Raw genomic sequence first — 12796 nt, forward strand, 5'->3', positions numbered from 1 at the left:
ATTTCAGTACTGAATTCTGCTCAGGGCTGAGAAAGCCTGCACATATACTCTCTAGCCTGCACATGTAGGTTTAGTTACCTACAGTAAAACTAAACACTCAAGAAAAAATCCATACAAACAGTGCCCACAAAGTAAAGAACTTGAATGTTACTACTTTAAACTGTTCTCCACGTATCGTGTTCAACAATTTGATATAGTAATGAATCGTCAAAAACAATTCTAGCGCAAACCACATCAAATGGGATTAGAAAAAAAAACTGTGTACATGACAAAACCCATTTATTTATGTTATTACATTGATAGAAGAAAAAAAACAAAGGCAGTTTTATTTCTGGTTTAACCCTCTCAAATTCACAACTATTTTCTTTAGCCTAAAAAAAAAAAAAAATTAAAACTGAAAGTAATCAGTAACTTAAAGCTGTGAGATTGAAGAAAGGTTAACACAAAACTTGAAGCAAAATTAAGTTCAGAATAAACCAAATCTGCCTCAAAGTTAACTTATCCATATTTTTATTGCCAAGTAAAGTTGACGAAATTGCAAACAACAAGCGAAGTTCAGGAGTCTGTCTTCAAAACATAACTCTCATGTATCAGTCCTAAAGATTGGTGCAAATCTTTTTCGATAAAGTACAAATCAGTTGTCCATCTGTCATTTTAAGCTGTTGAATTCAGTAACCTTCTTGAATTGCAGAAGGGACACGTATCTTTTCTACTCAGCCAAGCAAAGGAATGCAGTCCCTCCTCACTTAATTACCCAGCGTACACCTAAATACCAACTGCCATCCCTCAACACTCCTGCCTTAGCTGTAGTGGCTATCTACTGCAGCATCCATTTCTCTCCAATTCATCATCGTCAGCTTTCTTGCTGACACTCTTCAGAGCTGCCTAGTTGATGAATTGCTCTGTTATTCATCCTATGTTAATCTGAGGCTGACGCAAGAATACCTTTCTGAAGACACTTAACAGTATTAAAACTTGGTACTACCAAGTGCCCTCAGTGTGCATTAAACCTCCCATTTGGAACCAACAAGCTTCCTCATGAATAGCTACGGATAAAATACAGTTACTAAATCAATAGGCACTAGGTTTATGTACCCTGTTACCTATAGACAGAGCTTCTGCACAATTCCTTGCTTCCCTGGAAGCTACGCCCGATTTATTAGAAATTGGAAGTACTTTGATCTATATAGAATTTAACCTCAATTAATCCTATATTAAGTTGATACAGGGAATTTTCTCCCCCTTCTGCTCCTGAAAATATAAGTATATTTCTTAAATGCGTCAGGTCTCTCAAAAAAAAAACCAAAAAAGTTCTTTGAAGTCTGTAAGCTTTTCTCAAGAAAGCCAGTTGTACTTTTTTCCAGTTTCTTCCAAGGCGGATTTGATCTTTAGATAATATTTGCTCCAGACTTTTTCCCAAAGGATTATGTTAGTCTTGTCACAGAAAGAAAATTTATCCACAGAGAAGGAACACAAAAACACTGCAAGAAATTTCAAAATATGAGACTCAAATCTCTGTAAACACATTACAACAGCTAAACAAATATAATTCTCTTCTAAAAGCAATTGCAGTCACTGATTTTATACTTAAAAGACAGATTTTTAGGTATCATTCTTCCTCTCAAGCTGTTTTAGTACACATATAAACAGCCTTCCTTACAGAATCTTGGTTAGAATTCATTTCTGATCCCTACCATATCATCTATGCCGAGATTTTTCTCAAGTCTATTTACTAGTTCAGCACAAAGTTGACAGAACTATGTGAAAAGTAGAAACAAAAGAATCCGTATAAGGAATCTTGCTTCAGGTTGGTTCAGAGGCAGTATCAGATTTCCATAAAAGCCTCGAGTGTTTTAAAGCAGTAGTAATTCCCTCGTAAACTGACCGCATATGAGCCTCTCTGACTATACTTATCTTTATAGATTATATGATACTTAAGCAATTAAAGAACTACCAACAACTTGTCTCAACCATCATCTAACATGCACCATTTTCCTACTGCGCAAACAATCTGCACAGCAAAAGCATCATAATTTAAACAAGACAGCTGAGCCTATTACAGCATTTAACCTTCAACTTAAACACTTAAAGCAACTGTTCGAGAACACACTCATCAGTAAATTATATACATCGTATTTAGGTAAAGTTAGTTTGGAAGTGTGTGTGGGGAGAGGTGACAACAGTTTGACAACTTTTTGAAAAAATGTCCCTGTTAATTTCTGCTGTAGGGGCACAGCTCATGCCTCTTCAAAAACAGACAAACTGAAACTCACTAAACGCAGAACCCACAGATGAGCAACACTGCTCAAAAGCTAACAGCACCGGGTCAGAGACTTTTTCCTTGTGTTCGCCTCCACAGCAAACAGAAGTGGATTTGGCTTGCTCTGCATCTAAAAATTGAAAATTATGCATTAAATTTTGATATAATTATTTGCAAGTTATTAGATTAAGCTATATTAAGAAGAATATGAACCAATTTGCTACTGCTTCAAAGTCCAATAAATAAATGGAAGCACTATGCAAAATCAGCTGAATGTTTTAGTTCAGTTGCCATTTAAATATATGAACCAGAACATTAAGTTTTTATTAATACATGGGCTAAATGGATCTGCTGCTTACTTTTTAAGATTTCAGGCGTATTCCATCGTTTACACACTAATGAAGAAAATATACTGCAGTCAGGATAGGACACTTTGACCAATTAATGGTTACAGAGATTTCTAAAACAGTTCTTTAAACTGAATTAGACAAAACAATAAGGTTCATTATTTCAACAGCTGAAGGATTTAAGGAATTCAGCAAAGTCTGGCTTCCATCTAGTGTCTGCTAGTCTGAAAATAGTCACGTCCTTAAAATTTTGAATGGAGCAGATGCACAATCAGTTGACATCAATTAGGAATTTCAGACTTTAAAGTAAATGTTTAAGCAAATGTACTTCTCTCCCCAATGCTCTGCTCTATGTCTTCAGTATCAAGCCACCTCAGTCCCTGTGCCAACACAACTACTCTGAGATCACATATGGCGAGTTCGATCACAGTTCTGATCTGCCTGAAGAGAAAGCCAACACCATACAAAAACAAACTCAAAAATACCCCCGACCAGTCCAGAATATCAGCTGACCTTTTGAGCTAGAAACCAATCCACCAGATAAGGGTATAAAATACTGTATTATCTTCCCCTGCCTCTGCTCTGACATCAGCAGCCGTTCTGATGCATTACCCCTCAGAACTACGTCAGCCTAACTTCCCAGCAAAGCAACAAGTTTTTAATTGTTTGTCATGTTGGGATTTTTTTTTCCCTTTTCAAATCAAGTCTTAAAGAAGCGTAAACATTTATAAGGTTATATACGATTAAAAGCATTAACTGCCCCACTATTAATATACTCAGATGTCAGTCAGTTGTCACACAAACCGACTCCTGGTTTATGCGTTTTTAAAAGAGGTATCCTGAGGACCTTCCCACCAGGCACTTCCCGGTGGATTGCAATGAAGTTACGAAGTATCGAAACATTGCTCTGGAATGCTGGAAACACAAAATCTTCCCTAACCCAGGACAGTACAGAGTAAAGTACAAGTATTCAGATGCAGCTGCAAAACAGTCAAAAATATGTTAAAAAATGATTAAAAAAATTGACTTCAAGCATGCTATTCAATCAACTACACGCCACCAAAAACAGTAAAAGAAATCCCATTAATAGAAAACCTATTGCCATTTCCCGTCAAGAGAATGATTTCTTGCAATGATCCGAGAAGTAAAATTTACTATTTTGACACCGAGTATAAAAATCAATTCTCAAATGAAAAGTAATTGAAAATATTTTTTCAATTTTTACTCAGTACTTTAAACAATGAGAATAAAATAAAAACCCTGTTTGTGTTACCACACTCATTGTGAGCACTAACGCTTGCTAAAATAACTGCAGAGTACTAAAAAAGCTGTAACTTCTAGTACCAGACCCAGACAATCAAGGCTTAGTAACAGAACTGCCCGAATAGAAGCACTTTAACTTGCACCATCTTGTTGTTGTTCTCAGACACTTAACTAGCTTGCAACAAACACCCTTCTAATGGAAACAAGAACAGCACCGTAAAGGGGCAGCTCTGCTAATGAAGCTGGATATTATTTCTCTTTAAAGTCGTCATGGTTGCTTTGCTCATTCAAGCATAAATTGTCTCAAAAATCTGAGCTCTGTTATTAAAAAGCTAACTCCACTTCTATTAAACATTTCCAAGAAAAACAACCAAAAGAAACCCAAGCCCAGAAATTACTTTAATTGCACTGCGCAAAGTAACACGGGATATTTTCTCTAGTCAAAAGTAGAAATGTAATGTTGCTTAACTTTCAGCAACCCAACTCTTTGTCTCACCAGAGCAAAGGGATTTAATTCAGATTATAAACATTATAGGTATCATCTGTTTCAGGATTTAAACAACAAAGTCCTTCGCAGAACTACATCGTCCCTGCTACAAAGCAACAGACGTATCTTACATGGTACTTCAACTGACCTAACCAATTGCATTAAGCATAACGTGATTAAAAATACTAGCAGTTTTACTGTTCCTACCTGTTTTCTTAGCACTGGCTTATTAAATTTCAATAAAATGTCAAAATCAACGGAAGATCTTCATAATACCCATTTTGATTAAAATCAGTACATAAAAATTCACACAGCCTGAATAAGAAGTTGCGAGTTAAGTTTCAATAAAGACAAGGGTCAGTGGGTGAGGGCATTTCATTACCTCACAGCTTTCCTCGCAAGGCGTTTCCCCCATCTCCCCCCTCCTGACATTCCATATAAGCAGTCAAATATAAACCATCGGTCTCCATGACAGACTCCTGCTGTACTTCAATCAGACTGAGCTGTCAGGATGGTCTGGTAATTAACGTTAATACAGGTCTATCCTGTCAGCCACAGAATATATACCAGATCAGCATCTAATAATACATCTAATTAATCGGAAATCTGCAACAGTATGCATTCTCCAAAAAGAAGAGCATTTTAAGGTTACAGACAGTAATTTAAGACAATTCAAATGTACTTTCTTTTCTACCGAAGTCTATGCAATTCAAATCATTTTAAGTATCCCATTCCTGATTTGGCATTTTTTTAGTGTACTCAGAGGAAGAAATTTTAAGTTAAGAAGGACTGAAACAGATAACCTGGTCAAAAAAGTTACTGAACTATAAAAGTAACCATTCATTTTGTGTCCAGCCCTCTCTTCACACACACAGCACTCATTCAACACCAGCAACTTTTTTCTGACTTGACCTTTCTCTTTTGATGCATGTAAACTTCATTTTCACAAGTAAGACATTCTAAGTGATCTCTTAAAACCTATTACGTGTTTCTCAGTTGTTGGTGGTGGTTGGTTTTTTTTCTTCCCTACTTTACTACTATAATATTAACCAATACACCTTCAGTTTTTCCTCTGTGCTTTATGAAAGCATTATGTGCCACTCCCTAATCTAATCGGCACATGGTCAGTTGTTTCTAACCATAGCAAGAGATTTGCTTTATATGACACTAGTTACTTTGGAAACTATTGCATACAATTTCTGATGAGGAAAACGCAACTCAATTCCAACCTTGAGGAACAAGTAACCCTAAACAAAAATTATAAAAAATTCAAACAGGTCTCTCCCAATTTAAAGACAAATAAATCAGCAACTCTCGTACAGAACTAAGCCTACTATGGTTACTCGTACTTAGAAAACAGACATTTTGATAATCAATTATTGGCAAGCAACAGTGAACAAACAGCTTTCAAAACATGAGCTTAAAGTAACTGCTTTACTAACTTAAAACTATTATCTGTTAAAACACCACCCATATTTTTTAAGTTACACACCAGGTGACTGCAATCCTATAAATGCTGCAGATACAGCTCCAAAAAAAACTTGTTTTAAAAAGAACTGAACTGTTGTGTTGCTGGAGGGAGGGGGAATAGGAAAGGGGGGGGGGGGGGGGGTGTAGAATTTTTTCCCTAAGCTAAGAAAAGGTTTGTCGTTTGTTTTTTGTTTGTTTGGTTGTTTTTTTAAGTGCAATGGAGCTTTTGTTTTGATAAGAGGCTGCCAAGGAATTAACAAAAAAAAAAAAAAAAAAACCAACCCAAACCACACCTCAGAACAAATCAGACACTTTTGAACACACAAGTTCTAGAAACTTTACAACCTCGTTATTAAAAGACAATCATAAATCAGGAAAAAAACTCAGACCATTATCTTCAGATTTAGAGATGATTAAAGAATCTGATTCAAAAGGTAAACACCACACAAACAGTACTCAACACTTTCGTCGCACGCTCTTTTGCACAATTTTAGCATTTCAACTCGAAGTTAAAAATTAGTCTGAGACTCTCCGGGCAGACTCTCTGGGCCTTTATCCTAAAAAATATTCATCTCTTAACTCTGCATTAAGAGCACCGTTTGTAATGAAATAATGGGGTTTTATTGCAAGACCTGATACAACTGAAAAACCGACATGCTAATGTGGCCGATGCCCCTTCATCAAATCTGACAAGTCAGCAAAACCCTAGCTAAGCATAGGCTACATTTACAACATCACAAACAATAAGGTCATGTACAAAAGTAACCAGCTAAGTTCTCAGGGAGAACTTATTTACAACATAGTTTTTCAGTCCTAACTCATGCAGACATTTTGGTTAAGATAACAAGACTGACAAGAACTGCAGTTTTGGGCACTGGGCTCTGCAAGTTCACATGCACTTTTCTCAGTGTGCACAGTAAACAGAGAGCAAAACCCAAGAAAAAAATTATCCTCCTTAATCACTACTTGAATGTTTTTACAGCTAGCTTTGCTAGTCAGAAAAAGGCAGCCTCTTTGACACAAAATTAGATTTATCTCCAAAAGCTAGATGCATGGCTTAATTTATATTTAAATGTAGGCACACTTTTAAGTCACCTTCAACACAAGTTTGACAGGAAGGCAGAAGTTTTTGAGGTATAGTTCACAGAGGAAAAATGAATTCCCGTTAAAGTCTGTGCCAATACCTTTTTAAAAAAAATTTAGCCCACAGGTTTGGTCTGTGTACATTCCCATCAGGTACAACATTCTGACCACTTACAGGTCCAAGAAAAAAAAATGCAAATATAAAAGTTACACTACTCAGATCTCAGTTAATAGCTTCGGCATATTTCTTCACAATCTGCTGAAAGAATAAAAGCAAAGTACTTCATTTATTTCAATAGGTCAGAGTGCAATTGCAGAGTTTGAAATATCCGATTTATTTAAAAAAAAAATAGTGCAAGAAAGGTACAACTTTATTTATTTTCCACAAAGGGGACAGTTAAAATATACGAGTTGTCAGAAGAAACAATCTAGGTTAGAATCATAAAAGTTAGTATCTGAGAAGCTGAAGCATAAAAAAAAAATAAAAAAAATCAGGTCACATTTGATGGTGCAAACAATTACAGGAAATACAGCCTATTCCACATTCAGGAAGAGCTCTCTTCCCACAGGTTTGCACTAGTCTGATAAAAACAATCCAGCTTCCTAGTTATTATGATATGCACTTTAAACATCCTTGTTAATCCACAAAAGCCTTATTTACACATAAGAAGTTGAAAGCACACATATGCAAAAATATCTGTAACATAAGCAAAACTGTGACTTTCATATTTTATTATCAAGTAGTTCTTTTAAAAGAAAAAAAAAAGTTTCCTCTATATACCTCTCACATTTAAGCTGATATTCAAAACCAAATGCCATAAAGCAGAGACCATCTACAAAGTTAAGCACTAAAATTTTCAAAGATCAAACAGTAGGATAGAGTTCCAAAAGGAAAATGTGTTTTGGATAACACATAGCACAGAAATGGGCCAAAAAAGTAGATGTACATTCTGAAACCTAACCAGATTAGATACACAGTTCATCTAAACTGACAGGTCCTTTTCTATCTGGTTGCATACAATTACAAGAAGTAATCACACAAGCCCATTTGAATTTTGTTTTTAAATACTGACATGTAAAAATAAATAAACAAAAAATGAAACCCTAGCATCCAGTACAGAAAGCAACCCTGTGTTTTATTTGTTTGAATTCTTAGGAGTTCTGACTTTATTTCTTCAATTTGACCAGCACAAAATAAAAAACAAAAGCTGATCGTAATATTATTCTTCTAAAGTATAAACAAAACCTTCAGGAAAAAGGTTGTATAGTAACTAAAAAAAAAAAAACCCACCACCAACCTAAAGCACTAAACAATAACCAGCAAACCAAATTGCAAGGGGGAGGGGGCAGAGAGGAAACACGAACACTTTATTTTTTAGATTATAAATATATAAAACTATACAGACACACACCTGCCCCTAATATTTGGTATTCTCAAAGGTGCCATGAAACAACCAATGAAACTATTAAATATTATACTAAATATATATATATATCTATAGTAAGTGGTCTAAATCTTGCAGACTTTTCTAGCAAACCTGCAGTTTGCTATTGCTAAACCCTACTGGAGGATGTCAGTGTAGCACATAGTTCAAGATATTTAACACGGTGCCCCTTTGGTAACTGGGATGGGTGTTTTACAGAACAACAGTTGTTCCAACTTCTCAACTGTTCATTGCTATTGACTATTCCACCTATGTAATGCTGTGTATAAGCACACAATATATGTAATTCCATGCAAATAAAGATACCTGCAAAAATCCACAAGTATTTTGTCATTCTTTGGTATCTTTTAATAGATTTGTTAATTTCACTACTCAAGTCAGTAATGGTGTTCAGAGGCCAGTCTCAAGCGTCAGAAAAAAAAATAACTGGCGCCCCTTAGTGTTCAAATTTTGAAGTCTTGAAGCAATTTACTAGATTTGCATGAAACATTTTTTTCAACATTCCAAAAAGTTTTCTGCCTCCACAATACTTCCACCCAATTGCCAACGTAAACAGGAAAAGCAGAAAAGCTTAAAGGGATAGCAGACTTCTTCCTGAGACTATTCAGAAACACAGATTGCATTTTATTTATTTTTTTCTAAAGGAGAGTGTGAAGAACAGCTGCAACACAATCCTTAAACTTTTTCAGCAAGAGTCTCCACAGCCCTCATTTTGGAACTCCAGCACTTCACCAAACAGATTTCCAGAGCTTTCAATATTTAAAAATATATCAAAAGATGTAATGATTTCAGACATTCCTTTTTCAGTGTCCTTTTCATGTGGGAAAATGTTTTTCTTTCTTTTGTTCTCTGACCAAAAAAAAAAAAGTTTCAGGCCTCCTCTGGCCAAATACATTAAGTTGAAGAGGTTCATGAATTTAAAAATCCAACATCAAGCCTCTGGAAGGCTCATTTGTGCTAAACGGGAGTCTTCTCAGTCAAGTTTCTTCTTGATGTTTATTGTAAATCTAACTATTCTGAAGAGGTTGTTTGCTGTGGTGACCAAGAACTTAAGTTTTAAATAGTTACTTTTTGCTCCAATATAAATTAAATCTTCACCAAAAGTCTTGAAAATATAAATAGAATCTCCCATTATATCACTTCCCACAGTGCATCTTGCAGTATTCTTCACTGGGTTGTTTTTTTTTTTTTTTTTACTCCTCTATCATTTATTTCAGAAGGTAGCATTTGCTCGATATGCTATTTTTTGTTGTACTACAGTCACTATCTCATTTTTACAGTCTTGGGAGAGGGCGGAGAGTTGTTCTACTGAATATAACCAGCTCTTTCATCTTCCGAGGTCAACAACTTCTCAAACTTCTTTTAGCACGGAGGAATATGTCCACACACAAGAATACTAACTCGAAACCTCGAAATTCAGTATTTCATGCTAAGAATCCCAACAAGTTGAAACTGTATAAATAATTCATGGTTTTATTATATTCTACAAAGCTACCAAATACAATTAAACAAACCAGTCTCTCTAAGTCTCCAGAAAGCCTACATTTAAGGTGGTAAGAAGGAAATATTTTTAACAGGAAAAGCAAACCTGTGAACTCAAACATAAAGCAAATTTAAAATACTAAGAACAAGTGTATCGCGTTATTTCTAACACAGTGGGTCTGATGCTACTACAGTGGGAAAACGTATGGGACACATGGAGTTCCCATCATATACTTTTTTCTTTCTTTCTATCAAAAATGTGATTATTTATTTGTAAAAACGAAACCTTAAAAGGAGCTATTTGGGGGGGAGGGGGGGAGGAAGAGGGAGGAAGGGGGGGCGGGGGGATGTCAACCCACAGAAGCAACCCCTCACCCGCCCAGAGGCAGGAGTGGGGTGCGGGGCTGGGGGCGGCAGCGGACATTTGGCAGGAGCAGATGAGGCAATTTCGTAATTTCTTTTTTTTTTTTTTTTTTCTTTCCCTTCACTAAAGTTACACGTAGGAGTCTTTCAAGTTAGTTTCTTTAAAAGGTAAAGACAGCTGAAAGGAGAATTTGTTCGCTTCCCTTGCAATATAGGAAAATTATAATTAGTTTGTGGCCAGTTTGGGGTGGGGTAGAGCTGGAGCCGAAAAAAGAGCTCAGCCCCCTCCGTCTTAGTCATTCAAGTTCAAGCAGCTTCCAGAACAGCCAAATCTCGAAACCAAACACCCTCCCAAACCCTGCCCCCCTCAACACCCCCCCACCCGCTCCCTCCCCGCCCGGGGCCCTACGGCCGGGCCGGGCCGGGCCGAGGAGCGCTCCCCGGAGGCCGCCGCACCGGACCCCTCTCCCCGCCGCCGCGCCGCCAGCCAGCCCTTCCCCTCCTCCCTGCCTTCCCCCAGAGCGCATTCCTGAGCTCCTCTCCTCGCTCCCTCCCCTGCGTGCGGCGGTTACCCTTCCCCCGGTTTTCGGAGACGGTGCGAGGAAGAGGAAAAAGAAAAAAATAAGGGGAGGGGGGGTAAAAAAAAACAAAACACCACAACACCCCACGGGAGAGCAGGGGACCTGCGCGGCCAGGGCTGTCCCTTCCCCCGCCCGCCCGGTCGCTCACCGAGTCCTCCCCCGGCACCGCACGGCGGCAGCCAGGGCGGGGAGAGCCTGCACTTCCCCTTTGTTTTCGGGCTCTCCAGCTCGGGGGCCGAGAGCGTGCAGAGAACAGCGGGGAGAGCGAAACAGGCCCCAGGCTCCCCCCGCCGCCCGGCCGGGGCTGGGGCGGGGGGGGGGGGGGGGGGAGCGAGCGGGATCCCGGGAGCGGCGCGGAGGCCCGGGGAAGGGGGGAGGGTGAGGAGGCAAGGCAGGGTGGCGGAGCGGGGGAGGGGGCGGCCAGGCGGGCGCTTTTACCTTCGTCCAGCAGCCTCTCGAGGTGGTTGAAGATCCCGCAGAAGTTGGGGAGGCTGCTCATCAGCTTCTTGTCGTTCATCAGCTGCATCAGGTAATCGGGGCTCGGCTTCGGCTTCTCCTTGGTTTCCATTTCCCCAACCATATTCCAAGCCCGCACAGAGACGGCGAGAGCGCCCGCAGCAGCTCCGCCGAGCAACGCGACCGCGGCACGGGGCGCCCGGCTGGATCCGGGCGGGCGGGAGGCGGTGGGGGGAGGGGAGGGGGCGGGGAGGGGAGAGCTTCCCCGAGGAAGGAGGAGAAGGAGGAGGATTCAAATCCGGAGGCAAACGCAGACCCGCCGCCGAGTCCGAGGGGCCGGGGAAAAAGGGGAGGGGGGGGGGAGGGGGGAAAAAAAAAAAAAAGGAAAGTCGGTAGAAACCCCCCGTGCGGGCTGCGCCCTCCTCCCCGGGCAAAGGACCCGCCGCCGCCTCTCGGTGCCGCCGCCGCCGCCGCTCCCCTGCTCCGTGCGCCCTCGGCCGGCGCAGTCCTCGGTGTGTCCCCCCCTCCTCCTCCTCCTCCTCCTCCTCCTCCTCCCGCGCACACACACGCTGAGCCCGGCTTCTCCTCTCGGCGCTGCCCCCTGTCTCCGCGGCGGGGGAGGGAGGGAGGGAAGGAGGGAGGGGACGAGCGGGGCGGGCGGACGCTGCTGGCGCGGCTGCCGCTTCCGAGGAGCCGCCGCCGCCGGTGTCTCTCCGCTGTTGTTGCCGCCGCCGCCGCCGCTGTTGTTGCCGCCGCTGTTGTTGCCGCCGCGCTGCGCCTGGCGTGTCCTCCTCTCCGCCTCCGGCCCGCCCTCCCGCCGCCGCTGCTGCTGTTGCCTGTGGCTGGTGAGTCTCAGCCCCGCCGCCGCCTCCTCACTTCTCCTCAGTTCGCTCCGGAGTTCGCTTCAGTTCAGGCTGCGCTGGCAGCGGCAGCAGCAGCGGCGGCAGGAGGAGGAGGGGAGGGGGCAGGGCCCGCGGGGGCGGGGACATGCCGGGGGGGCGGGCCCGGGGGCGGGGCGGCCGTTGCTCGGCGGCAGCGGCAGCGGCAGCGCCGCTTGGCGGAGCCCGCTGTCGCTCCCTTACCGCTCCGGGAGGGGCCCGGGGCGGCGGCGGTGGTGGCGGCGGTGGTGGTGGCGGCCCCGACCACGCCCCTCCCTCCGAGCGTCTGCGCGTGGACAGGCCCCCGCGCGCCTCCCCACACACACACCCCACCCTACCCTACCCCGCCCCGCGGAAGCACGCGCGCGGACGGAACTCTTCTAAACAAAGTCGTGTCGCTTCACCTAGTCTGCGCGGGGCGGGGCGGGGCGGGGTCACGTGCGCCCTCAGGGGCGGGGAGGGCCCCGCCGAGGCGCGCGTGCGTCCGCCCTCCACGACCGCCGTCGCCGAGTGGGGGAGAACCGAGCGGAGCGGGGGCGGGGGTTGTTGGTGGTGCCGCGCATGCGCTGGTGGGCGGTGCGGGTGGCGGAGCGGTGCGGCGCGAGGAGCAATTTGTAATCGGTAAAGCGGCGGCGGCGGGGGGCAGGAGGAGAGCGCGGCGCGGGGTCGAGGTACTGGGGC

The 12796-nt window shown here is 42.6% G+C and overlaps 1 protein-coding gene across 5 annotated transcripts in view; it reads right to left on the reverse strand.

The window, feature by feature from the left end:
* QKI (QKI, KH domain containing RNA binding) overlaps positions 1–12113 on the reverse strand; it is a 169971-nt gene extending 157858 nt beyond the window's left edge. For all 5 annotated transcript variants that reach the window (XM_082480358.1, XM_082480356.1, XM_082480355.1 and 2 more), the window contains exon 1: positions 11220–12113. In XM_082480358.1, the coding sequence (XP_082336484.1) occupies positions 11220–11361 (142 nt within the window). In that variant the 5' untranslated portion in view covers positions 11362–12113. The remainder of the gene's footprint in view (positions 1–11219) is intronic.
* Positions 12114–12796: the final 683 nt, after the last annotated feature.

This window comes from Vanellus vanellus (genome assembly GCF_965231255.1).
Source record: "Vanellus vanellus genome assembly, chromosome: 3".
In the NCBI taxonomy this organism is placed as follows: Eukaryota; Metazoa; Chordata; class Aves; order Charadriiformes; family Charadriidae; genus Vanellus; species Vanellus vanellus.